Genomic DNA, 25,929 nt, shown 5'->3' on the forward strand with positions numbered 1-25,929 from the left:
TTTGTAAATAAAGATTTATAAAAAATTAAAATACATGGTATGTTTTACTGTTTAAACGATGAGAACAAATAAAAAGTATTTTTCATTGGATTGAAGTTTTTTATTTTTAATAATATTGATCAAAAAGGTAAAATAAAATTATGTTTATCGGTACAATACATTTTAATTATGAAAAATGCCAAACATTATTAACAAGTTTTAAAAAATTAAAGTAATCTAGACAATTTTAATAAGCTTTAAGGACGCGATTAGCCAGACGACTCAAAGAATTATTTGAAAGGTCTGGGAACTGCATATTTGCAGTCAATTTAATATCAAATGGTAACTGTCATCTAAAAGACAGCAGCAGAGGAAATCCACAAAAGAAAAACCCCAAACGAAACGAATAAGAAAAATCCATACGTCATGTGCAAACACAATACATAAAGATGTATTCCATTGCCATATAGAAAGATATATACGGAACTCTCTCGAAACAAATGGAGAGAACGGAATGCGATTGGTTCGGCGACGGAATGGAAATCGTTATGGAGAAGAATCGCAGAAGGCGAAACGAAGACAAATAATAGAAAAATGACCGAGCGCTCGGATACATTGTACATAAACATATAGAGGTGGCAAAGGTGCGAGACCAGAATTTATAAGCAATGCTATTTATAAGCAGCCGAAAAACGAAAAACGAACGCCCCCAGGCGAAAAAAAACCCCATTATCGCTTTTACCCAAGTGAAAAAGAGATGGCCTGCGATAGTGCCGCACTCCTCCGAATCAGAAAAAGACACACAAAAAGAAATACAAATAAACGGGACTCGAATGGAAACGAATGGGAAACGGAAAACGGTTGACAAAAAATCAAAGCTTGGGCCAGAAAGAGACAGCAGCACTGCCCCGAAAAGTATAATTCGTCGAAAGTTTGTCATTTACTTTTTTAATTGAAATTAAAATGCTTCTTGTCAAAGACAGCTGCGCAAACTCCAAGTAAAAGCAATTTTTTTTACTTTTCTTTCTGGCAATGCATTTGTTTTAATTTACTTTGCATCAGAAAATGCCAAAACAATTGTCATTTGTTTATATAGGGCGTCGGCCATGGGAGTGAGCGAGAGCGCAAACATATACAACTGGCTATGCAAATATGATGCCCTCTCGCTCGCTCATGTTTATTGGTTGCAGCCCACCTGAGCGCGTACGACAGAGATAGCGAGAGAGTATGAGAGAGAGGGCCATAGTTGAAACGAAATGAAATTGAAATGAAAAAAGTTTTTTTTCGGGGGAGTGAGAGAGAGAGGGAGGGTTTGAAGAACTCGCACAAATGAATTGAAAAAATAAATAAAACAAATACGAATGAGAGAGAGAGAGAGAGAGAGAGAGAGAGAGCGATTTACGTTTGTCATTGAATTTTTCGGGGTTGCACACAGAAATACAAACACAGCGATCAATCGCACATACCACTCCCCTTTTTAGCCTGGTATTGGTGTAATGCGAGACGTGCCACAGACATTCGTAAAACCCAACTCGTATTCGTATTCGTATTCTGGTTTTGCACAATCGCATATACAGATACAGATACACCAGCCCGGCTCGCTCTCACATACACATATACGCCATCTGCTGCTGCGCAGCCGGCGTCGCTGCCACGAAAATCCGAAACGAATTGAATCGAAACTCGCCTTTCATTACGAATTTGTCATTCGCAAGCGAAGGTAATGCAATAAAACTTTTGCGCGCGCATTTCTCTCAGTACATAACGGTAGCTCTTCGTGTGTGTGGGTGGGCTAAAAAAATAGCACTCGCTCGTGCCCTCTCGCTCGCACTTCCTTGCTTGCCGCCTCCTGCCATCCCGCTCTCAGTCGATTCCCATTCGAATGCAATTCGTTTCGTTGATTTCTCCAATTCGCGAAAGAGAAGCAGAGGCAGCGACGCCAACGCAGTCGTCGCAGCGAAGTAGCTGGCATCTCTCAATCTCTCAATCTCTCAGTGACAATCCGTCGGTACGGTACTCGAAAGCGGACATCGCTCCGTTTCCAAAATTCCAGTACGAAAAACGGTTATTTGAACACTCGATATTGCGGGCATCCGGAATATAAATCAAAATATTGAAAATATACATATAATTCACGGCGAAATCCAAAGTGAAAATCTCAAATAAACAAAGTGCGCGAGTGTCTTGTGTCAGTGCTTTTGATTTAGAATTACTTTTAGACCTCCTTAAAGGTAAATCTATGTTCTTTATCCCATCATTCAAATAGGGCTGACAATAGGTAGATTTATGCAAAACGGCAGTAAAGTTTCTCAAAAATATTTAAAAAATAGTTTTTCTTCCAAAGAAATTAATTCTATGTATGTTCCTACTCAAATAATTTTAATAACTTTACAAATAGATTTAGGCAAATCGGTAGTACAATTATCTGTTCTATTAAAGGAAAGACATTTTTATTTTTTGATGCTTTCCAAAACAAACTCTTGGTCAACTTTGCCGAATTGTTTCTTAGAATTAGGATGAGATATATATTACAAATACAATATCTTCTGATCTAGATTAAAATAAATTAAATTTAAATTGTTCTTACTAAAAAAATTCTTAACACGAAAAAATAAATTCTGATGTCAACAAATCGCAAACTAATTTGATAATTTTTCAAGCATGTTTCACAAGAAGGACGATTTGTTACTTATTTATAAAATTTTCAAGTTTCTTACAATTTTGTATAGTATTTTATCGTATGTATAGTAATGCTAATCAATGTTTTCTTAAAATTTTCCAAACAGAAAATTAAAATAGCCTTTGAAAATATCTCTTCTAAATGCATTAAGTAAAAGGTTCAGATTAAAAGTTTTCACAGTCATATAAAATTAAACATTTTGAAGACAATCACTGAAATGATGCAATTGAACAAACCTTTCTAAAATATTAAAATAATTATTTTGAAACTTTAAATTCCAAATTGTACAATAAATAAACATGAAAATGTAATTCAAATATATTTAAGGCTATTAAATCACGGATCTGAATAAACGAGCGAAGCTCAATTACAATTTGCATAGAGAAGCCTATTAAATAATTAAAAATGAATTAAGAGTTCATTAATTATTTGTCTCCCTTTCACCTCCTCTCTTCTATTGCTCTCTAACTTTGTGTTAATTTTTTTCACGATAGAAAAAAAATCAAATTAAAGAATCGGTCAAAAAGTAAACAAACAAAAGTGTCGGCCATGATGAAGTATGGATTCTGTGACAAGTGAACGGAGTGAAAAGAACAACAACAAAGCGGGCGCAATAAATAACAATATTAGTGGTTTTGAAAGAGCCGCAGGCAATATGAACACCACCGCCATGTTGATGCACCACCAGCAGCAGCAGCAGGCTGCCGCCGCAGCAGCAGCAGCAGCAGCCCAGCAACAACAGCAACAGCAGCAACAGCAGCAGCAACACAATGGACGCGACGGGAGCAACAGTTCGCGTGGAGCCAACGAGGATCGCCCGAATGGCAGGACTTCCCACACTGGACGCGGTTCCAGTTGCTCCCCGGCCAGCTCCCCAAGTCGTCATCCCAGTGCCGTGAGTCCTGTGAGCTCCTTAAACCACTCCATGATGCAGCAGATGCAGCAGCAGCAGCAACAACAGCAGCAGCAACAGCAGCAACACCACCAGCTGAGCCCCCCGCCACATGGAATGCCATCGGGCAATGGACTGCCGACGGGCCTGCCACCAAGAATGCCCCATGGACTGCCGCCCCATTCGCTGGGACTTCTTAACTCCCTGCAGATGATGCACCATGCCTCCCCCTTGGAACTGATGGCCGCCGCCCATCATCATGTGCCGCCAAGGTCGTACAATTCACCGCCACCGATCTCCACCTCGGATCCCAGTGCCAATGAGTGCAAATTGGTGGAGTACCGGGGTCAGAAGGTCGCCGCATTCATAATTAGCAACGAAACCATGCTCTGCCTGCCGCAGGCCTTTGAGCTTTTCCTCAAGCACCTGGTGGGCGGTCTGCATACGGTCTATACCAAACTAAAACGACTGGACATCGTACCGCTCGTCTGCAATGTTGAACAGGTGCGCATTTTGCGGGGATTGGGCGCCATTCAGCCGGGCGTCAATCGCTGCAAGTTGCTCTGCTGCAAGGACTTTGATGTCCTCTACAGGGACTGCACCACGGCCAGGTACGAACGAAAAAACAACAGCATGAGTCCTACACGCAATGGGCGGTTTTTGTTATTTAAAAGCATTATTTTATTTCATCGATCGGTGCTTAGTAATCAAGGGTGAAGTCTAAAATAACGTTTGATTCGATAGACGTTTTCGTTCAAAATGACTTTTTTGTTTTTAAAAAACTTGTACGAATTTTTCTAATTTTTTATTAGCAGAGCTCTCATTTATTAGCCTATTTTTTAAATATTCCTCACAAATAAAGTTAGGGAAAAATAACTGTCTCTTACATGTTAAAATCATTCTACAAAAAGGCTTATTACACTGATCAACTTTACGAGTTTTCCATTTGAATTGCAATGATATTTTGGCAGAGTTCGTACAAAACTTTTAGTGAAGATTTATAAGTTTATATTAAACCGTCGTCATATATTTATAAACAGGCTACAAAAGAAAACCACTTTAATTTAAATTCAATTGATAGACTTGTTTCGGCTTTCCATGTTAAATTTCCACATAACTACTAAAGTTCTATCTCAGAATTTTTGTCCAGTGCATGTGCCCAGTTAGTTGCAATTCTAGTTCGGGGCTTGCTCTGCAAAATTTTCTCATTTCCTGTTTCCGCTTTAGCCAACTTACGCACTCAACTTGCACCCGCCGCCGCCCCAACTTTTTTTATCCCAATGGGCGCAATGCAAATAGTTTGTGCATCGATATCGATTAACCTGGGCAATCAAAAAACTTTCGTTTCGCATTTCGCCTTTTGCCTTTTCCGATGACATTTGGCGGAAATACGCAATGCAAACGTAAAGCGCTCCCCGTTACCCTTTGCTAACTATCCGAAAGCTGCGTAATTCTTTTGAGCGCCTCTAACAATAGTTGGTGAAACAGTTTTCCACCTTGTACAACTTTTCCTTCTGTTCCATCCGATGTTTTCTGCAATCGACGTGTGCGGTGCCCTGTCAGCTCATTTCCGTTCGAGTGGAAAAAACGACAAGCAAAAACAGTGCCGAGAAATAGGTTTTGTTTTTTTTTTGTAATTGGTGGGGGGTGATCTAGGAGTTACTGGTTCCATGGTTAAATATTGTACCTCAGTGTACAAAAAACTTCAAGGAAGTGCCATTGTCCTTGGTTACATAAAGTTTAACAAACTAGGCAATTTAATATTACGTTAAAGGGGTGCAAAGACTTCCTAAGATTCATCGATGATTGATATTTTATTAATTAGTATTAAAGTTTGTTAATACAGCTAGAGTTTTACATTTCAAAAGTATAATCTTTTTAAACCCTTAAAGTAAACGTATACTCAAAAGTCAAATTTAATTAAAGACTAATATTCCGATTGAGCCCCAAGAGAAACCCAATATTTTATGCATATTTAAACATCCATTGCCCGAAAGCTGTTCAAAAACATTTACGAACGGCATTGAGACATCAACAGTCGAAAAGATTACAACCTTGTATTACAATATCCCTTTTTTTTGTTTTGTTCTGTTTTTTTTTTGTTGGTAAGCCGGTGGAGAGTCCTGGGTTTTTGTTTACAGTTCCCGGTTGCAGTGAAGAACGGGTTGAACTGGCCGCTGACCACAATGCAGTCGATGGAAAACCATCTAGTTAATTATGGAAAAGGGCCGAGCCACATGTATGGAGTGTGCTCCAAAGTGCACATGCGCTTTGGGCAAAGAACTGAGTACACAGGAAACAAATTTATATCATTTTAGACCTTTTATGCATAAGATCACTTTTTAAAATTTCCAAAGCTGAGACTAAGACAGAATTACTTTTTATTCCGTTTACATTTAAAACTTATTATTGAAGAGGTTTCCTTATTAAAGCAATATGAATTATATCTTAAATAGAAAAAGCATTTGTTGCAATTAAAGTAAAAACATTTTTAGGACATATGTACTCTTTAGGTAATGTAGAAATATTGGTTTTTAAGGTTATATGTAATTTAATGTTTTTAAGCCCGTTGTAACAGAAAATTGTATATATTTTTCTCAATGGAGAACCAGAACAGAAACGGAGAACCCAACTTAGTAAACCTCCCGGGTTTAAAAACCGAACCGGACCCAACATAAGGAACAGTTAAAAATGCGGTTAAACCTATTATTAGGTTGAAAAAGTTTTGCGCTAAATTGAAACAAGTTGGGAGAGCGAAAGGGGAAATGTGTAGCCGCTGAAGGCAGCAGCGCTCTCTGGGGATAATTACAAATTGTTTGGCCGGTGAGGGGTTAAAGGGGGCTTTGGGGGGATTACAGGGCGTGTGCATTTTCACACCCGCTTGCCCGCCAAAATGCAGCCAGCCCATCAATGAAAACTTCCCTTTTAGCATTTGTACCCTTGAATTGTTGTCCAATTTCTTTCCGTTTCGTTGCAGTATTTTTGTATTAAAGCTTACACCAAAACGTTTAACAATTTTGCCTCACTTGTCTCTTCTTCTTCTCTTTTTAATTGCAGATGCCTATCGATCAAGCCACCAGAGAGGTAAACACACAAGTATAATAAAAAAACTATGGCAATAATTTCTCTCCTCCTACTTTTGGTTTTTTTTTTATATATATTTATTTTACGAAGGAAAGAAACGCATCGAATCGATACACTTGAGAGTTTTTAGAGCGAAAATAATATGTTTATTGAATTAATTAAACTCAAAACGGAAATTGGGCGAGCCTCGAAGGGCGGAAGTCAACAGGATAAGCCAGTTAAAAAGTGCAAAAAAAATAATACGAAAGCTGTAAATAGAGCGTGAAAAAGGGTTTTCATTCGATAAGAATTTTCGGCGGTGCATAAAACGGTGTTAACGGTAGATGGAACAGGTGTGTGGATTGATTTTTAGAGATATCATGCTAAAGGAAATATTTCGAAACTCCAAAAGACATTTTTGTACAGTTTTGTTATCTTAAAATATACGTTTTCATAAAAATGGGTTTCAATTCAAAAATATAAATTCAAGTAAGACCGTGAGATCAGAACCAACTTGCAACAGAACACACAAATTACATTTTCTACTATTTTGAATTATATAATTTTTTGATCAACTTAAAATACTTAACACTTGTAATTGGTTGTAAAAATAGATCTTTACATTTTCACTCTAAAACACTCTTGAGCTCATCCAATTGTATTCTCCTTTTGTTGAAATCAAAACTTACGTTGCAATAATTTTTTATTATATTTGTTTGCCTTTGTTGGGGGCTTCTCCTATGGCAGCCAACCATAATAATGATTTTTTAAAATATATATAGTTTTTTTTTACGTACTCTGCTCATAATTACAAAAATTATTGACACTGACATTTCATGGGTTCGTATAATTTTGTCAGCATTTTTGTGTGAGTCGCAGTTGGTTCAGTCAATTTGGTTTGGCAAATGGCAAACAATTGATTTTGATCACAGTTGACAGTTCGGTCTCCACTCCTCTCTCTCTCTCTTGGCATTTTTTCACCTAACTTGGCTAAAACGGCGTTTAAGCGGCATCGACCAAAAGCCAGCACAGTCGAAGAGGCAAAATCGAAACTCCAATGGGCCACAACAACGTGTTGTGACCGAGCTGGTGGGCACACCTTTCCACTAAATTGGACTAAAGCCGTACTCCGCCGAAGACTAACCGATCCGCTCCGATCCGATCAGAGCTATGGACTTGCAGACCACAACTATGCAAATTGCTCGGGCCAAGTGGAAAATGTTGGACAAAAAAAAAAACGAATTGAAAAGCCATCGATTGATTTGACTTCATTTGAGTTTAATTTGTTGTTAAATTTATTCGAGTGAAGAATGCGGGGAAGGAAACGTGTTAAATGAGTAGGAGAGTTTGTGGGAATTATAAGGAAGATTATGTAATATATTATGTTAATATATATTATGTTAATATATATAAGTGATGGGGTTTTAAAGGGAAAAAAACATGGTTCAAAAATATATATGGTTTGTTTAGAAAAAATCAGGTTAGGATGTTGGTTAAAATATTAGAAAAATCAAGATTTAAAAACAACCACAAAATAGTTCGATTCTTAAAATGATTTCTATTAATAAAGATGATGAAAAAATAAAATACTTAAGAAACAAGAGTCATTTTTAAATGTAATAAATGTCCTATTATGATATGTTATGTTATTATTGGTCTCATTGCTGGAGACAACTCCAAGTTAATATTTAGAAGAAAAAAAACTATCCAACAAAATGGCAGAACTAATATAATTTCCCATAAATCAGCAATCAGAGGGGTGCGATGGAGAGAATTCAAATTGATTACAAATAACTTAACACAAATTACGACTGCACATTGATTTATTATGTGGATATCATATGCAAAGCTTTGTTGTAGAGACAGACTATAATTTATGCTATCCAACAATAGCAGCGACTGTCGAATGTCTAATCACAAATGACTGACTGACAATCAAGAGATCAACTCAAACTCAACTCAACCGAACTCCTCGGGCTGTCAAAATGAGAGGCGGAAAAGTGCTGCAAAGAAAGATAGGAGGTAAAATAATAAATTTAATTATATTAAATTTCTAAAATAATTCGAGTCTATGATTTTCGAGGTGTGAGTTTCATTTGGGCCATTTGCATTTTGCAAAATCAACTTAATTGAGTGTAACCGAATAACAAAAGCAACACTGTGGCCGCCTCTCTGTTCAATCTAAATGAGGCAACAATAGTTCAATTTATTTTTTATAATAATTACAGAGCCTAAAACAAAACTGCACCCAGTATTCATATATAGTCTGGCGCGTATTCTCTCAGCATCATGAGATGCGATACGGATGGAGGAAAGGGAAGTAAGGGGCGATCTTGGGTAGCCATCCAACCCATTGTTGGTGTGGCATGTTTGTAACTACATTTTTGTGGCCCGTTGTTCGGTTTTTTGTTGCGAACTAAATGAGTTATTAGCACGCCAATTGAAATTGAAGTGAGTGAGGAAAAAAACACAAAGTATGCAAAAACAATTGCCAAGAAATCTGCATTAATATTAATGCACAGCACATATTGGGTGGATGTTGCTGTTGGTCCCGGGGAAATCGCAAGTCGCTCGAGGAAATTATACGGCTATAAATTGAGGAGGAAAGAAGGCCACCCAAAATTGCTAATTACCATGTGATTTTTATTTAAATATTTGACTTGCAAAACATTTGCATAGAATAATGTCGAGTGTGAATCCATGAAATGTAGAGAGGCTTGCAGTATTAAAATAAAAGCATATTAGTGTTTAACTCACTCATTCAAAATTTTAAAAAAGTATTTAAATTTTTTGAAGTGCTTACAACTTCTGGCTCGCTTAATTTCTATATACCAATTTTATCTTTCAATTGGTAAAGAGTTATTGTGCAAGCCCAGTGAGTATTGTACTATGCTAACAATTCTGACTAACAGTGCCTACCATTATATGTTCCACTTGATCATTTGGAGAAGCACAGGCTGCATAACCCACAATTAGTCTGGACCTGGCCCCCTGCAAAACCCTATTGGCGAATGCCATGTCATTCGTACATTTGCATGTCATTTAACAATGAATACGAAAGTCGACTGAAGTCGGCGTTGTCTTGTTTGGCTCAATGCAAATTCCAATAACATTTATTGTTAACAACGAAAGAAATTCGAGCCAACTTCAAGCGCCAAGTCAAAGGGGTATTCTTTCTCGGCTTCTTTCTGGGAATTTGTTGTCGTTCGACGGCTTAGAGACAAATGGCAACGGTTCGAGGGGCGAGAATCAATTTGAGGCTATGAATTCAATTAACATTCTGTGCTTGTGAGCACTCGGCATTGGAAATTGCAAATATGGAAATTGTGTTGCAGGCACACATTTAATTGTCGGTTGCATGGATTGCATTGATTTAGTTGCCGGCAAACACGCTCCGCAGCGGCACAAGGTGGCAACTTGGCCATAAATGTAATTGATTTGCCAATTTGCAGCTTAGCCCCAGTTTCTGGACCCCGACTAAATCCCCGGGGGCAGTGGGTTAAGCCCAGGGAGCGTGGATTCGCTGACAAATGCCGGGAACGCCTCTTCGCCAAAGTGCAATTGCAGTTGGAAACTATCCATTCGTTTCGATTCGAATCGATTTATGCAACTTATGCGAGTGGCACATTTAGCACAGTTTGGCGCATATTTTGGCGGCTGTTTCTCAAGCGTCCCGGCCACAAGTCAATAATTAACAACTCAGCTATCCCTTGATTATTGAAATATACGAAAGTCGAGGGGACGCGAGGAGACAGCTGCAAACAGGTTCGAGCCTTGTGTGGCAAAGTTGGCAACCGGTTCCTCTCCTCCGGTCGCTATTATAATGTTGTACTTGCTTTGGCAGGCCGCATTGGCCACGGCGACTATTTTGACAAATTGTTGTTTATTCCTGACTAAACGTTTGTTCGCTGTGCGAAAAATGCAAAATGACATTTGCGGCGAGTGACAACGGTGCATAAATTAGTAAAATGGCAGTTGGTCTGCTCGAAAGATTGGAATTTGGTCATAAGCGTTGAAAATTGTACAAACCATTGAGCATTTTGGAACGCAAATTACCAGAAAATTAGTTTTAAGGCCTAGACGGCACTATAAACTATGAGAAAACTGCCAATAAATTGGACGGAAAATATAGGTTTCAACTTAAATATGTTTTTATTTTGTATCCGGAATTAATCTTTATATTGGTACCATTTCAAAAGACTTTTTTTCATGTTCCTCTTTCAAAGGTGTTTAATATTGCATAATCATGTGACCATTACGCATATTCCTCAACCAAATCATCCAATCTTATGTGGACCCAATGCAAAAGACATATTCTAGTGAAATCAAATTTTCTGAACAAGACAAACATGTCAGCGCTGCAGAACCGAAAACTTTCCAATGAAAGTGTTGGGCGCACAACCTCCATCTGCAGCCCACTTCCCATAAATTCATACAACTTGACTGACAGACGCACGAGTCCCGGATTTTTGCACGTCATAGCCAGGGGAACGGCCTTCCGATTAGATCCCAGAAACACTTTCGCTGGCCCCTCGACAGAAAAAAAACATTGTTTTCATTCTCGGAATGATTCATGGCAAGGAGTATTCTTTATTTGACCCACTGGGGCCAAGACAACAACTCCGGTTTGTTTGTCGTTAAACGTTTAACGGAGCACAATTAAAATCCAGCCGCAAATATTGTCTGTGGCAATATGTAATGGTAAATATTTGAAAGAATCGTTATCCGAAGAACGCACAATTACAAATTATTCAGAGTTTCGCCATATATGTATATGCATTGTAGATACGCGAGTGTGCATCGTAATTCATATCGTGCACACGATCATTGCTACCTGTGTTTATTTGCCATCGTCTTTGTCTTTGGCTTCTAAGGGGGCACCTGTGTACAAGCGGCAAACATGGAATGAAGATTCCATAATTTAATTGCTAGTAACCATCTGGAGGCATCGGACAGGTGGGCTAGGGGTCGCTCTATTTGATCAAGACCCGGCTCCCCTTGTAGTATTTGCTGCAGTTAGTCAGTTTTTGGATTCCGGCCCCCGGGTTTCTTTGGGGCTTTTATCTCTTGTTTGTCATAACTTCCACCCGCTGCGCCAAGTTGTTTATGCCTTTTTGGTTAACTATTTAGCTTAACCTGCGTCAAGTATTTGCCCAAGACTTGTTTAAATATTTTATATACAAATAGCAGCATTTGCGGTTATAAATTACTAGAAAAAATAGTTGAACGCTTTTTATTCTTCCTCTCGTTGTGGCTTCACTTTATTATTGTTGCTGTTTCGGGTTGTACATTTTTTTATGGCACATAATTAAAATGGTAGCACGTTTTCGTTCTTTTCGTTTTTGGCTTTTTATTTGTCCCAAGTCAACGGGGTGCTTACTAAAGTTGGTTAAAGCTTAATTAGGCAATGCAACTTGTGGGCGAGAGGCAGGGGATACGACTTCAAAATGGAATTTTCGGAGGGGGAAATTATTAAACAGCGAGATTCTTCAGAATAGTTAAGCCGTGATGGATGCGTTTATGGCGAGACAGGCCATCAAAAAATTATAGACTCTTTTTGGTTAAGGCTTTTACAGAAGCAAATTAAACTAAAGAATTTACAACAATATTAATTTAACATATTCAGCATGGTCTGGCGGATATAAATCACGGTGAGGGCTTTAAATCAATTTTAAATATTTACCACGGTGTGTGTATATACAATTTTTTATATGTGCCTTATTACCTGGTATATATTTATTCATTAATTTTGTACTATTTCCTTTTCCGTTTTAAAAAAATGTTTTATTTCGATCTTAAAACTCTCAAGATGTAATTAAACACCAACAACTATAATTTGTCATACCACTTAAAATAATTAAATCAAATAATCAGCTTAAAAATGTAGCAGCACAATGTAGAAATTAGCATATTATTGCCCAAACTATCTTCCCATCAAATTTGCTGAATTGTGATCACTGTGCTGAGGCATTTGGCATTTTTTTGTACTGATACCACGGATATTGTCCATTGCTCTCAACCCAACAGTAACTCTCTGCAATTCCGCAGTTCCAGACCGGGTAGACCGCCCAAAAGGGGACCCGTGGGGCTTTCCCTTCCGCCCACACACCTATCGCAGCATCCGCAGCTGAAAAAGCATCGCCTGGACAACGGGGACTATGCCTATGAAAATGGACATATTAGTGGTAAGTAATCCAATAAAATTGCATATACACAGGGACAAAATATAACTTATTGAAGAGAATATGTGTGACCGTATACAAATTAGGCATTTCGAAGTAAATAGTGTGACCTTTATGTATTATATTAGACATCAATTAGGATATTTTTCAAGCAATTCAATTCGAAATGTGGCAGTATCGAAATCAGAATCGAAATATTTAAAAAAATAGTTTTATTAAAAAGTTAAATCGCCTTTAATATTTAGTTAAAGAAAATATAAATATAAATATTATTGAAAAAAAAAATACAATGGCTAATGCTATTTTTTCTGTGCACTCAAAATTCCCACTTGCCACTGCCAATTGCAATTCTCACACAATTGAGTGGCATGACCGGAGGGTCCACGAATTCGCATTCGAATGGTAATGAAATCATTCCCAGATTGGCCACAAAACTTGCTTTCGGGGTTTGGTTCGGCGGTTGTTGTGCTTTTTTGTGTTTCTGTGCTTCTCCAATCGATCGATGATCGTCGTCGCTGCCGCCATTTGTGATTTGTGGTCGCTGCTTGTTGGCTGATTACAGCTTACAGCTGCCAAACGAACAAAAACGAAACGGATACACAGCCACAGATACAGATACTTTGGCTACGTTCCCAGCCAGAGCCAGAGCCACAGATAAATGGCAGCCAGAGCCACAATCAACTGAAATTCCACTGTGATTTGTACTGGCACAGGAAATCGCATTCAGCTGAATTTTCGAATTGTATCTGTGGCTGTAATTATGATAAGTACAAGCGGACTCATATTTAATTGATTTTTACATATTTCTCTATGATCGCCACAGAGTGAGAGAGAGAGAGAGCTGGGCTGACAACTTGGCCAACGCCTCTTTCTATTAATGTGTCCGAAACGCATAATATTGAAAGATATTCCGAACAGCAACAAAAGCCCCAATCGAAAGAAATCTCAAAATCTTTTTCTTTAGAACCATGCGCCGCCGGCGCCTTCTGAAACGAAGATGGGTCTGAAAACTGTTTGCTTTTTTCGCCCCGTCATTACTGGTCATAAAGAAAAGGTTCCCTGAGTGAATTATGGGGCGTTGATACTTGAGTGATATTGCATTATTAATGAAAAGTGCACAACGCATTTCTATAAATTTTTAACTGCATTTTCACATATGAACCATCGTTTAATTGCATTCCAAAGCGAAACGAATATTTGCCAATTTACAATGTATATGCACTTTAGTGAATTTTAAAGCATTTAATGGCCCACTAACTTGTCTAACTGCATGGACAAGCTTGTATATATCCAGTGCAAACAAATGACAGCCGTAGATACACACGCCAGATACAAAAGTATCTATATATCAGTATCTATATAAGTCTACCAGGGTGTTTTTAGTTGTTGTGTTTAGTCTGGCCGCTCAGACAATAGACATGCTAATATGTTAGTGTTCATATATATAAAATATATTTATTTGGCAGACACAGACAGGAACAGGTGTCAGTTGGGCGAGCCATCAAAATGAAAGGCAAATATTGTCGAGGATGGGCCAGTGCATTCTGAAATTAAAATATTTACATAGGTTCAGGGCATAAGCGAAGTAATTATTGATTAACGTTTAAGTGTTCGAGTAAAGGTGCTTTATGAACTTTGTGTAGACTGCCTATTAAAAAACAATTTTAGCATTTAAAGATTATAAAAAAGTCCCAAAAAGGGTTTTTAATAAAATTTTAGTTCGTATTAAAAAAAATCGTTTTGGGACTCTTTTCGAAACTTTAAAAATTGTTAAAATTGTTTTTTTTAGTAGACACATTTTTTAAGGCTCATAATAAAATCAAATACGTTATTGATCAGAAATATTATACATTATATTAATACAAATTTAGGTAAATCGTGTTTTCAATATTTTGGAATAGATAAATTAAAATACTTTATTTAGAAAAATAAAAAGCAATGATTTAATGTTGTAATTAATATTAAATATTTCCACATTCTATTATTTTTTTCTAGATATGAAGTCGCCCCTTTTAGCTAATGGCTACAATCCACCGCCCATCAATCACATGGCCTTCATGCAGATGAACGCCCACCATCCTGGAGCGGCGGCTCTGATGTCGCCGGGAATGCCACCCCACGGATTGCACGCCCGTCCCGAAAGCCAGATGCTCAAGGCCGCTGCCCAAAACGCCGGCATGTCGGCGGCCAACATGGACGCCTTGGCCAGATCCGGAATCTGGGAGAATTGCCGGGCGGCCTACGAGGACATCGTCAAGCATTTGGAGCGATTGCGGGAGGAGCGGACGGACGAGCGGCAACAGGTGATGGGCGTAGGAGGTGCGGTCGTCGATCGGGTCGGAAATGTGATGGTGGCCGAACACAAGCCCAGGGATCTCAGCTCCAGAAATTGTGAGTATATAAGATTGAGTATATCAAGACAAATAAGAATTTTAAATTTATTTTGTAAATTGTAACTATTGACACAGAAAGTTATAAACGTAACAAAGTTTTTTAATGTGTAAATATAGTTACCTTAAAAATTAGAAAGCTTATAGAATGATTTTATTTAATAATACGATTTTAAAAACGTATAAAATTACGTAAAGCCTAAATCTGCAATATTTCAAGTCATGCCATATTTTCTTTACTTAGCTATTATAACAGAAGTACATTTAATATGTAGTAAGCATACAAATTTATAAAGATTTTAAATATTATTTCCTTAGGCATTGAAAACTGCCCATTATCAATAAATTAGCATTTACTAGCATAATTTGTACATTAGGTATTGTACAATAAAACTAAGTTTAATAATGTAATTTTATTTAACTTTTTTGTAGGCTCCCCTACGCGCCAGAGTCCTGTGTTGAATCTGAGCAAGTCCGGCGGAAACACGGACCACGGCGGAAGCAACTGTGACGCGGGCAGCGAGCGGAGTGATTGCCACTCGGTGGCAGGATCCCCAGGACGAGGGGGTTCCCGGAGTCTGGATGAGGGCAGTCGCAGTGGTGTCGGCGGGGGCGTGGCCTCCCATGTGGGCGGCGGTATCATCGGGGTGGAGGACGACGAGGAGGAGGAGGAGAACCTGAGCGACGAGAACCAATCCGAAGTCGATGAACGCTGCCTGGCCAAAGATGATGAAGGTAAGTGAACTTTACATTCATTCCCCTTGTGTGATTAAGCTGTGCACAATGTGCGATAACCGATAACTGTGTTTTGTGACAACTTCTGACTGGACTACATGCATACGTTCCAAATTCCTGTTTTCCCTGACAGATTTGAGTGACACGGAACGTGATAATCTGTCCACTGGCTCGGCGGCAGCTGCAGCGGCTGCAGCAGCGGCTGCGGCCCACCAGCTGCACCAGCATGCCGCCTCGCACCACCACCAAACGGTGGGTCTGTCCCACTTGGGGGTGGGTGTGGGTGTGGGCGTGGTGCCCCAGCATCAGAGGGGCTCCCCCTCATCGGCCGAGGCAGCCGCTGCCGCCCTTCAGCACCAAAGAGCCTTGAACTACTCGCAACTGGCGGCAGCCGCAGCGGCGGCAAATGGAGCATCAGGGGGCGGTGGTGCGGTGGCCAATGGACCAGCCGGAGGCGGTGGTGCCCTGACCCCAAACGAGGCGCTTCTGGCGGCCAACGATGCGGCCGCCCTGGCCGGAGGTCTGGCCCTGGGTCCCCTTGGAATCGATGCTCACGCCGCGGTCCCAGCCAGCTCCACGGAAACGCTGCTCCGGAATATCCAGAGCCTGCTCAAGGTGGCCGCGGATAATGCCAGGCAGCAGGAGCGGCAAATCAGCTACGAAAAAGGTGAGTTTCATTTACTCTAATGCTAAAATTTATAATATGTAATTGAATCTTAGTAACATTATGTTAGTATACTATAAAATCACATAAGCAAATACCAATTATTAATTATTTAAATATTTATTTTTGAATTTAATTTTAGCTGAGCTAAAGATGGATGTTTTGCGGGAACGCGAAGTCAAGGATTCGTTGGAACGTCAGCTCGTCGATGAACGTAAATTGAGAGGTAAGTTAAATATAAATAACTTTCTTTAAAAATTAATCTTAATGATTAAGATCCAGGGTAAGCCTGGGAAAAAAGTCAATTCAAAGAAGAATAATTGTACTAGAGAAATCTAGAAATTAATAAGACTTTTGTTTAAATATGTTTATTTATCTTTAAACACTCAAGGTTAATGTTTATGTTTATAGATAAACAACTTGGCTTAAATGATGTCTATTATATTTTATAAAGAAAATATAGGGTATTGATTTTCTGCCGTTAAATTTTTTCCAACCGAAAACCGGTTGATATTAGCGTCATACCACTGTAAGTGGCGATCCATCCCTAGTTGGTGCAGCAAATCAGTCCTGACAGTGCGCCTCCACGTCCATGTCCGCATTTAGCTCCAGATTCAGATTCATACTCTGATCCCGGCCAGCTCCTTCGTTCTGCCTATGCCGATTCCGACTCCAATCGGGCGCACTTAATGCAATCTGACTCAAATGACAATGACACCTGATATGCCGACTGTCTGCGAATGCCCCCCTTCTTACCCCTCTAGGGCTCCCTTAACCCCTCCACTCTGGTGGTCGTCGCCAGGTTGCGGGAAAAAAAATATAAAGGGTTTTAAGGCTCAGGCTGCCGTTCTGTCTCCAGGCCTTTTTCAACAGAAATCACAATTCAAATGAATTTAATATCATTTCATTATTTAGTTACACTCGAATGATTGGCAAAAAGTAGCCAAACCAAAATGAGAGTGGGTTGAAGTTGAGAATGGGGAGCTTGAATCTGAGTTGCAAAGGCAGAAATCCTTTAATTGGTTGTTGTTCTGGTGTTTCCTTGTGATGACTTCTTGAAAAGACCTTAAAAGGGTTGTCACGGGCTAAGGGTTGATTACGTCTGCAAAAGGCAGCGATGGAGAAGAACTAAGCCTAATTGAAGGAAGTTTAGAAAACGAAGCCCATTCGGCCAATAATTTAAAAATAAACCAAATATTATTTGCTACTTATTTACTCATTTATTACAATTTTGTATTATATAAGTATTTAAAAAATCTTAAAAATACTTTTATGATTTCCTCGTTTGTACATTTTTTAAGCTATAAACTATTTCGTGTAGAGTTTATTTTCTATACTTTGTAATTGAATCACGTTGTAGGTAATTTGGTAATGCAGGAATTACAAGCTCTTATACTCGATAATTTGTAAACTGAATAGCCGAAAAATTGGTCCATATATGGTTTCTCACTTAGCAATCAAGTGCAATTCATTAGGCTTACAACTACATCAGTTTATCCAGCCCAAAAGCAACCCTCAAATTCAGAAGCCGCCATTGAGCTACCCAAAAAAACAAGAGCTCCACCCAAAAAAGAAAAACAAAAAAAAACAGGAAAATTACAATGCGAATACAAAGGGAACCAGGGCAGACTATAATTGCCCACCGACTGACCGACCCGGCCATAACTTAATCTCCTTTCCCCTCGCTTTGTGGGAAAATTATGGAGGGAAAAGCAGCACATAAATCAGCAAACTAAAACCGAAAAAAAATTGCATGCAACTATGCAAAATGCCACACAGGCACATAGACATCTAATTGCAACTAATAATAACGCCGGCGATAAAAATCGCAGCCATGTACGAGTTGGAGTTTCCACTTTTCGAGTTCAGAACATGGCAACAATTGGCCATTTGCAACGGGAGAGCGTGGGTGCTGGCGGAATAGCGAAAATCGAATGGAATGGAGCCGCAGATGGAGGGCAATGCCATGAACCGATCCTCGCTGAAATTCAATATGCCTGAAACAGTTTTGGATTTGATTTGAGGTTGATTTTGTGGCTCCACCCTCAAAACGGCTGTCACCACGCTTCATCGCATCCATCCACATCGACATCGTCGATCAGGAGTACTTAAAAAAAAAGCCATGCAAACCACAAAATCTATTTTAAATTGAGAAATATTTTGGTATATCTTGGAGAAAAAAAAAAATGGAATATAAATACTTGTTATAGGTCAGAAAATATAGACCAAATATATTACCTTACAATTTTTATTTTGCAATTAAACAATTTAAAATGAGTTTGTGTTCCTTAAATAAACAAAGATTAAATTGGAAAAGGTTGTGAATATTAGGTATTAAAGCTTGTAGTTTCTTTTAAAAATATTGTGTTGGTTTTGCATTAAAAATGTAAATAAAAGGAGTTAGAATCTATTAATGAACATTTTTTCTGAGTGCAATTTTGTTGTTGTTTGTTTTTGTGTTTTTTTCTAAGACTCGCGATCTGGAATGATTGCAAGTCAGGATCAATAAACATAATTGCGCCCACACACACGGCCGGATGCGCACTTGAATTGGCACAGGCAACGAGCCAGAGATCTAAGGCCAGAACCAAAGCCAGATCGAAAACCAGAACCGGAGAGGCCCAGAATCGTTTGAATCGATCAAATTACCAGTTACCAGTCCAAGATCGCCGCACGATCTATCTTTCAGTGGGCTCAGTATTTGCTGTTGCTCATTTCTTGGGGCGCTGATTTTTTTCTATCTCCTGACATTTCCGTGGAAGGAATTTCGTGTTAATCTTTGCATCATGATTTGCGGAAAGGTGGTATTTTTGCAGTGGGTCAGTGATAGCAATCTGTGAATTTGAAAAATTTAACCTAAATGTTTTACTTTCCTAGAACTTACTTATTTTAAAAATGTACTTGCTTATAACTACCCGGGTTCGGTCTGCTAATATACATTTTAAGAAGACAACAAAATTGTTTACAATTTTTAAGCAGTCTTAAGAGCTCTAAGAGTTTAAGCTTTGAATTGAAAATAAGAAAGAAACAAAAATGTAAACTTGTTAAATACATTATAAACATTGTTGGAAATCTTTTAAAGTCAATTGGGAAGCAGCTCGTTACTTTTGTTTTGTTGAAATGTGTATTTTTAAGGCTTATAAATTGTGACTTAAAATTATCTTAATAAATTAGGAATGTAATTAAGTAAAGGTAGTATGATGGCAGAAAATTGTGTAATGAAAAATTCTATTAAATGTTTTATTACATTTTTAAGGCATTACAATTTTTTAATTTTCAATATTTTATTGTGTATTTTTAGTGCTCTACCAAAAACGATTTCGACGCGAGCGGAAGATCCGCATCCGCTATCAGCAGCAACTTGGTGGCGGCAGCAGTGCGGCGAAGGGCAGTCCAAATGCGAACGGGAGCGGGGGCGGGGGATCTGGATCCGCTTGCAGTGAATCGGAGGCGTGTGGCGGCGGGGGAGGTGATAGCAAGTGCAACAACAACAACAATAACAATAACAACAGCAATAGCAGCAGCCACGGCGGCGATGTGGAAACGATGAAAGGTGAGTTTCAGGGGTCAAGGACACGCACAACGCATGGCTAACAGAACCCCCAAAATCCTGTACCACCCATCGCCCATTCCTCCCCGTACAACATCTTCCATTCCTCCCTCAATCAGATATTGATTATGAAAAGGAGCTAAACCATTTGTAGAATAAAAACCTCAAGTCACCTAGAATCTATTAAAGTATCTAGCAAAACAACTAATAAATAATAAAACAATAAAAATTATCATTTCGTCAGTCCATTAAGTAAGAGTAAAATCTTGATTATTTATCTTATTAGCCCCAATACTTAATTTAAAACGTAAATGTCATTCCCAATTTTCATATTTAATTTTTGATATATTTAACGTTGAATAAATTTAAATAGTAAAAGGAAATTATGCACGAAAGGAACAAACAATCGATAAAGTTTGATAATTTAAGTTGGAACCCGACAATAAATAAATATTATTAAAAGAAATATGCTATTCAATTTTTTTATAACATTGTAACAAAATAAATTTTATTGATAGTATTTTTCTTAAAAAATAACTTTACATTTTTTTGATAAATAGTCATAACGAATTTGGCCTAGAAAACTGCCCTCTCCTTTCCCCCTCAAAAAAAAAAAACCAACCAGTCCACCCACCAAAATGCCACCCTACGCTTTTTAACCAACACAGCGCCCTCTTCTATTGACCATCTTTCGTAGAAAACGACGCGGGCAGTGAAAAATCGGACAAGTCGCTGGGCTCCAATTCCTCCTGTGATGTGACCGCCGGGCATTCGGCTGGATCCGTTTCCGGTTCCATCTCGACCCCCCTCAACTGTCCGGACTCCCCCACCCATTTCAAGCGGGAGCCGCACTCGGATCACGAGGGCTCCGTGGAGCGCCAGCCACGATCCTCCGCCGCATCCTTGGCCGCCCACGACGAGGATAACTCTAAAAGGTATTTGAACTTTATTTATATTTATATATATTCGTGTGATAAATGATTGAATTTCCTTACATGGAATTCTAGACGATTTGGTGAAGTTTTATTTATTTATTTATTATTGCTTAGTTTTAATTGCCTAAAATTATTGCATGCCAAAACCAGATATTTATACCAAGAATAATCATTTCTCTATACTGTTAATTGTATAACAATAGTTAATTTTCAAAGCACCTTTTGTATAATTAATATTTTTTTTGTAATTATTACAGATGCGGTAGTCGCGATCGGGACGAACGGCCGCCCAGCGGATCAGCTGCCTCTGCTGCCGCCGAGGGCAGTTTGGCCGCTGCAGCAGCAGCCGCAGCAGCAGCGGCAGCGGCGGCCGCCAGCAACGGAAAGGGTCCTTGGAGCTATCCGGGCATCGATCTGATGGCCACCGGAGCCTTCTGGCAGAACTATTCCGGTGAGTTAAGAACCCAAAAATATAATTTTTCAGCCTTTTTTTATTTTTGTCCACAAACTGTACACAAATTATTCACTCTGACCGAAACAGTGTATTAAAATCAGCTCATTTAAAAACAAGAAAGGAAAGCTAACTTCGGGCGGAGCCGAAGTTGATATACCCTTGCAGAATATTATGTACATTATAGTCTCCAAAATTATTCATATGATGCATTCTTAATACTCATAAAAAATCCCAACTTCCTAACTTTAAAAACACCAAAGTTATGGCATTTCCAATCGTTCAGTTAAATGGCAGCTATAGGATATAGTCGGCCGATCCTTATGCAATTTGGTAGGTCGGATTGATTAACTAAATATAAAACCCATAGAAAATCCCAGCTTCCTAACTTTACAAACACCAAAGTTATGGTATTTCCAATCGTTCAGTTAAATGGCAGCTATAGGATATAGTCGGCCGATCCTTATGAAATTTGGTAGGTCGGATTGATTAACCAAATATAAAACCCATAGAAAATCCCAGCTTCCTAACTTTACAAACACCAAAGTTATGGCATTTCCGATCAATCAGTTATATGGCAGCTATAGGATATAGTCGGCCGATCCCGGCCGTTCCGACATATATACTGCGTGCAAAGGAAAGAAGGGTGTGTGCAAAGTTTCAATTCGATAGCTTTAAAACTGAGAGACTAGTTTGCGTAGAAACAGACAGACGGACAGACGGACAGACAGACGGACAGACGGACAGACGGACAGACGGACAGACGGACATGGCTATATCAACTCAGGAGGTGATCCTGATCAAGAATATATATACTTTATATGGTCGGAGATGTCTCCTTCACTGCGTTGCACACTTTTGACCAAAATTATAATACCCTCTGCAAGGGTATAATAAACTCATAAAACGATTACCAATTAAATTTTTATAAAATAAATATAGTGCAAAAAGAATTCAAATGAAAGTATTTCCGTAATTTATATTTGCATTTTGTCCTTGGTGAAAAAAGCATTAAGCCTACAATCATAATCAATTATAAGTCCATAGAACTAAAATTAAACATAGAGTAAATAGCTCCGAGCGTTTTGATAAAACATATACAAATTAAATTGAACCCTATTATTATACCCTTGCAGAGGGTATTATAATTTTGGTCAAAAGTGTGCAACGCAGTGAAGGAGACATCTCCGACCCTATAAAGTATATATATTCTTGATCAGGATCACCTCCTGAGTTGATATAGCCATGTCCGTCTGTCCGTCTGTCCGTCTGTCCGTCTGTCCGTCTGTCTGTCCGTCTGTCTGTCCGTCTGTCTGTCCGTCTGTCTGTTTCTACGCGAACTAGTCTCTCAGTTTTAAAGATATCGAATTGAAACTTTGCACACACCCTTCTTTCCTTTGCACGCAGTATATAAGTCGGAACGGCCGGGATCGGCCGACTATATCCTATAGCTGCCATATAACTGAACGATCGGGAATGCCATAACTTTGGTGTTTTTAAAGTTAGAAAGTTGGGATTTTCTATGGGTTTTACATTTGGCCAATCAATTTGACGTACCAAATTTTATAAGGATCGGCCGACTATATCCTATAGCTGCCATATAACTGAACGATCGGAAATGCCACAACTTTGGTGTTTGTAAAGTTAGGAAGTTGGGATTTTCTATGGGTTTTACATTTGGCCAATCAATTTGACGTACCAAATTTTAAAAGGATCGGCCGACTATATCCTATAGCTGCCATATAACTGATTAATCGGAAATGCCATAACTTTGGTGTTTGTAAAGTTAGGAAGTTGGGATTTTCTATGGGTTTTATTTTTGGCCAATCAATCCGACCTACCAAACTTCATAAGGATCGGCCGACTATATCCTATATCTGCCATATAACTGAACGATTGGAAATGCCATAACTTTGGTGTTTTTAAAGTTAGGAAGTTGGGATTTTTTATGAGTATTAAGAATGCATCATATGAATAATTTTGGGGAATATATTTTACAGAGTATTCTGCAAGGGTATATCAACTTCGGCTCCGCCCGAAGTTAGCTTTCCTTTCTTGTTATTTTTGTTATTGTCTGTTCTGGTTTTGACCTTATTAATGTTGTTTAAAACATTTTGATACTCTTCATTTATTGTTAAACATTTTATAATACCGTTTTTTTTCGATTTTTTATTTGTTTCCTTATAGAATCACTGGCCCAAGAGCTGGAGATGGAGCGCAAAAGCCGGGCCGCCAATGCCGAACGGGACGTAAAAAGTCCGCTTTCGGAGCGGCCGACGGCCTATTACAAAAACTCCGTACTCTTCGGCAGCGCCAATTAATTACCTGGCAGGTGAGCTGGCGTGGATTTATTTGATCTCAGAGTGCAATCCAATCCGGCGGCGGCTCTTGAGTGGGAGTTAAAGAAACTAAAGTGTACATACCTAAGAAAGTTAAAAAAGAAGACGAAAATTATGAGAACGTTGCAAACGTTGGAGCGGCCATTTTGTATATAGAGAAAATATAGTGAAAAGATGCAGAACTTCCGATATCCCATTTAGAGTGCTTAGATCCGATAGCGTTCAGTTGTAAGCTTACAGTTACGTTGTATATAGCAGCCGATACGAAAGACTTTTTTAAGAATTGAAAATCGATAAGCTGAAAACCCGCGTAGGCAGTTGGCATTATCTAGCATTTAACTTCCCCAAAAAGAAACCATTTTTAGCATTGCTTATAAACCTTACGATATAGCTTCAATTTGAGTATGAAAATGTAACAAAAATCTATGTAATTGGACATATAATATATGAAATAATACGTAGATATTTAGGAAGTAAACAAGGTAAATCTTACGAACCGCTTTTTAGTGTTTTAAATGATGGATAAACCTTTGATTTATTTTAACATTTAATTTTCTTAACGCTAAGATTTTAATTTATTCACTAGCCTAGCAGAAGTGCAGTAAGCCCGTAATACTAAACAAATAGTATATAAAAATAATGAACTTCAAGTATTTCACTTGCCTAGGCGGTAAACAATAATTCATATTATATATATCTAATAATAAATATTAATAACAAATGCTAAACAAAACAAACTTGTATGCCCGTTACAAAAGAAAAACAAAAAACATAATGAAGGAAAAATGATCAGAAATTGACATTGAAAACTATTTAAACGCTTCATATGCTATTATATATACACCCTATATATATACACACATTAACTTTAGTCATAACAATAGTCAAAGAACAAATAATTCCGCGAATCAGCAAACAACAATAACGGTTCAAATATTGTGCAACATTTCGCCGCTCGCAGTAAAAACACAGAAATTATTATAATAAATACGATTAAAATAATACAGCAACCGACAACAGACAGACAAAAGCAACACCAACAACCAAGCGAAAAAGTTTAAAAATAATATATAATAATAAATTATTATTGCAAAAATAATGAAGTGACAAACTGTGTTTTCATTTATTTTTTGGAGGTATTTGTGGCGGGGAAAATAAGGGGGCAATGTATTTAATAGTTTTAAAGCCGTGACAAAATGGTGACTATATAATGAAGAAATATATTCCGGTTAATGCTGAAAATATATTTCACTGGAACTTGGTAATGTATTATGGTAATGTAGATATGCAACTTATGCTTCAGACTTTTTTTATTCTCCATAATTTTTAGTCTGTCATTTTGATTTGAGCATAAACTAATAAAACAGAACAAATATATTTAAAGCAATTTTTAGTTATTTTTATTTGGGAAAAATGTTCAATAAACTGTTAAGTAACAGGAAGCGCTATTATTGTTGATTTGTTGAATTAATGATCCGAAATCATTGGCATAGGATGTACCTTTGTTTAATTGCTGTCTATACAAAAGCCTTTATGCTTCGCAGATTAATTTGTTATGTGCGGGGCCTCAATTTGGTCTAACATATGCCAGTCTATGCGATTTTAGCATTTAATTATAGCACCCAGGCAGACGTTCATCAGGGGAGCGTGAGATACCCGCAAAAAAAAGATACGAAAACCAATCGATCAGCGAACCCGGCGAATTCTTCTTTCTTTTTTTTTATATTTTGGCCATCAGCTGCGAGGCGCGCGTTTGGACAGTTATCGATCCAGAATCCATAAAATGTATACGCCAGATGATGATTTATGCGTCTGGCTCAAGGGGATCAAATCACTTTGGATCAGCTCTCAATCTCTGATTGGCGAGCAGAAACCATGCGGAATCAGATTCAGAAACAGAAACTGCATATTGTGATTATGATTATTGGTAAATTATATTTAATTTACAGTTAAACGATCACGTATGTACGCCAAAGGCCTGTTTTCGCCGTATACCCAAGCCCCAAACACACTCCAAAAATGCCTTTCCGACCTGACCTCAATTATCGATTTAACTTTATTATTGGTTT

The 25,929-nt window shown here is 38.3% G+C and overlaps 1 protein-coding gene across 6 annotated transcripts; it reads left to right on the top strand.

The window, feature by feature from the left end:
- Positions 1-1,693: 1,693 nt before the first annotated feature.
- On the top strand, positions 1,694-24,959 carry LOC108041875. 6 transcript variants are annotated; one of them, XM_044459950.1, is made up of 12 exons: positions 1,694-2,210; positions 3,154-4,162; positions 6,609-6,635; positions 12,642-12,799; positions 14,792-15,187; positions 15,619-15,921; positions 16,055-16,588; positions 16,728-16,811; positions 19,887-20,138; positions 20,833-21,070; positions 21,328-21,521; positions 23,709-24,959. In XM_044459950.1, the coding sequence occupies exons 2-12, from the start codon at positions 3,219-3,221 to the stop codon at positions 23,840-23,842; spliced, it is 3,264 nt and encodes a 1,087-aa protein (XP_044315885.1). In that variant the 5' UTR covers positions 1,694-2,210; positions 3,154-3,218; the 3' UTR covers positions 23,843-24,959. The 6 variants fall into 6 exon arrangements, with proteins under 6 accessions (XP_044315885.1, XP_044315886.1, XP_044315887.1 ...); XM_044459951.1 differs by having other exon boundaries at positions 12,663-12,799; XM_044459952.1 differs by having other exon boundaries at positions 12,669-12,799.
- The last annotated feature ends 970 nt before the right edge of the window (positions 24,960-25,929 follow it).

Source organism: Drosophila rhopaloa, unplaced genomic scaffold (genome assembly GCF_018152115.1).
Source record: "Drosophila rhopaloa isolate 14029-0021.01 unplaced genomic scaffold, ASM1815211v1 contig_2, whole genome shotgun sequence".
Classification (NCBI taxonomy): domain Eukaryota; kingdom Metazoa; phylum Arthropoda; class Insecta; order Diptera; family Drosophilidae; genus Drosophila; species Drosophila rhopaloa.

What these genes read in the sequence shown, in the direction of transcription:
- LOC108041875 (XM_044459950.1), top strand. Translation starts at nt 3,219, where the DNA reads ATGGATTCTGTGACAAGTGAACGGAGTGAAAAGAACAACAACAAAGCG. An exon ending in TCGATCAAGCCACCAGAGAG is followed by an intron (nt 6,636 to 12,641) that starts GTAAACACACAA and finishes TCAACCCAACAG; the next exon opens with TAACTCTCTGCAATTCCGCA. An exon ending in GGATCTCAGCTCCAGAAATT is followed by an intron (nt 15,188 to 15,618) that starts GTGAGTATATAA and finishes ACTTTTTTGTAG; the next exon opens with GCTCCCCTACGCGCCAGAGT.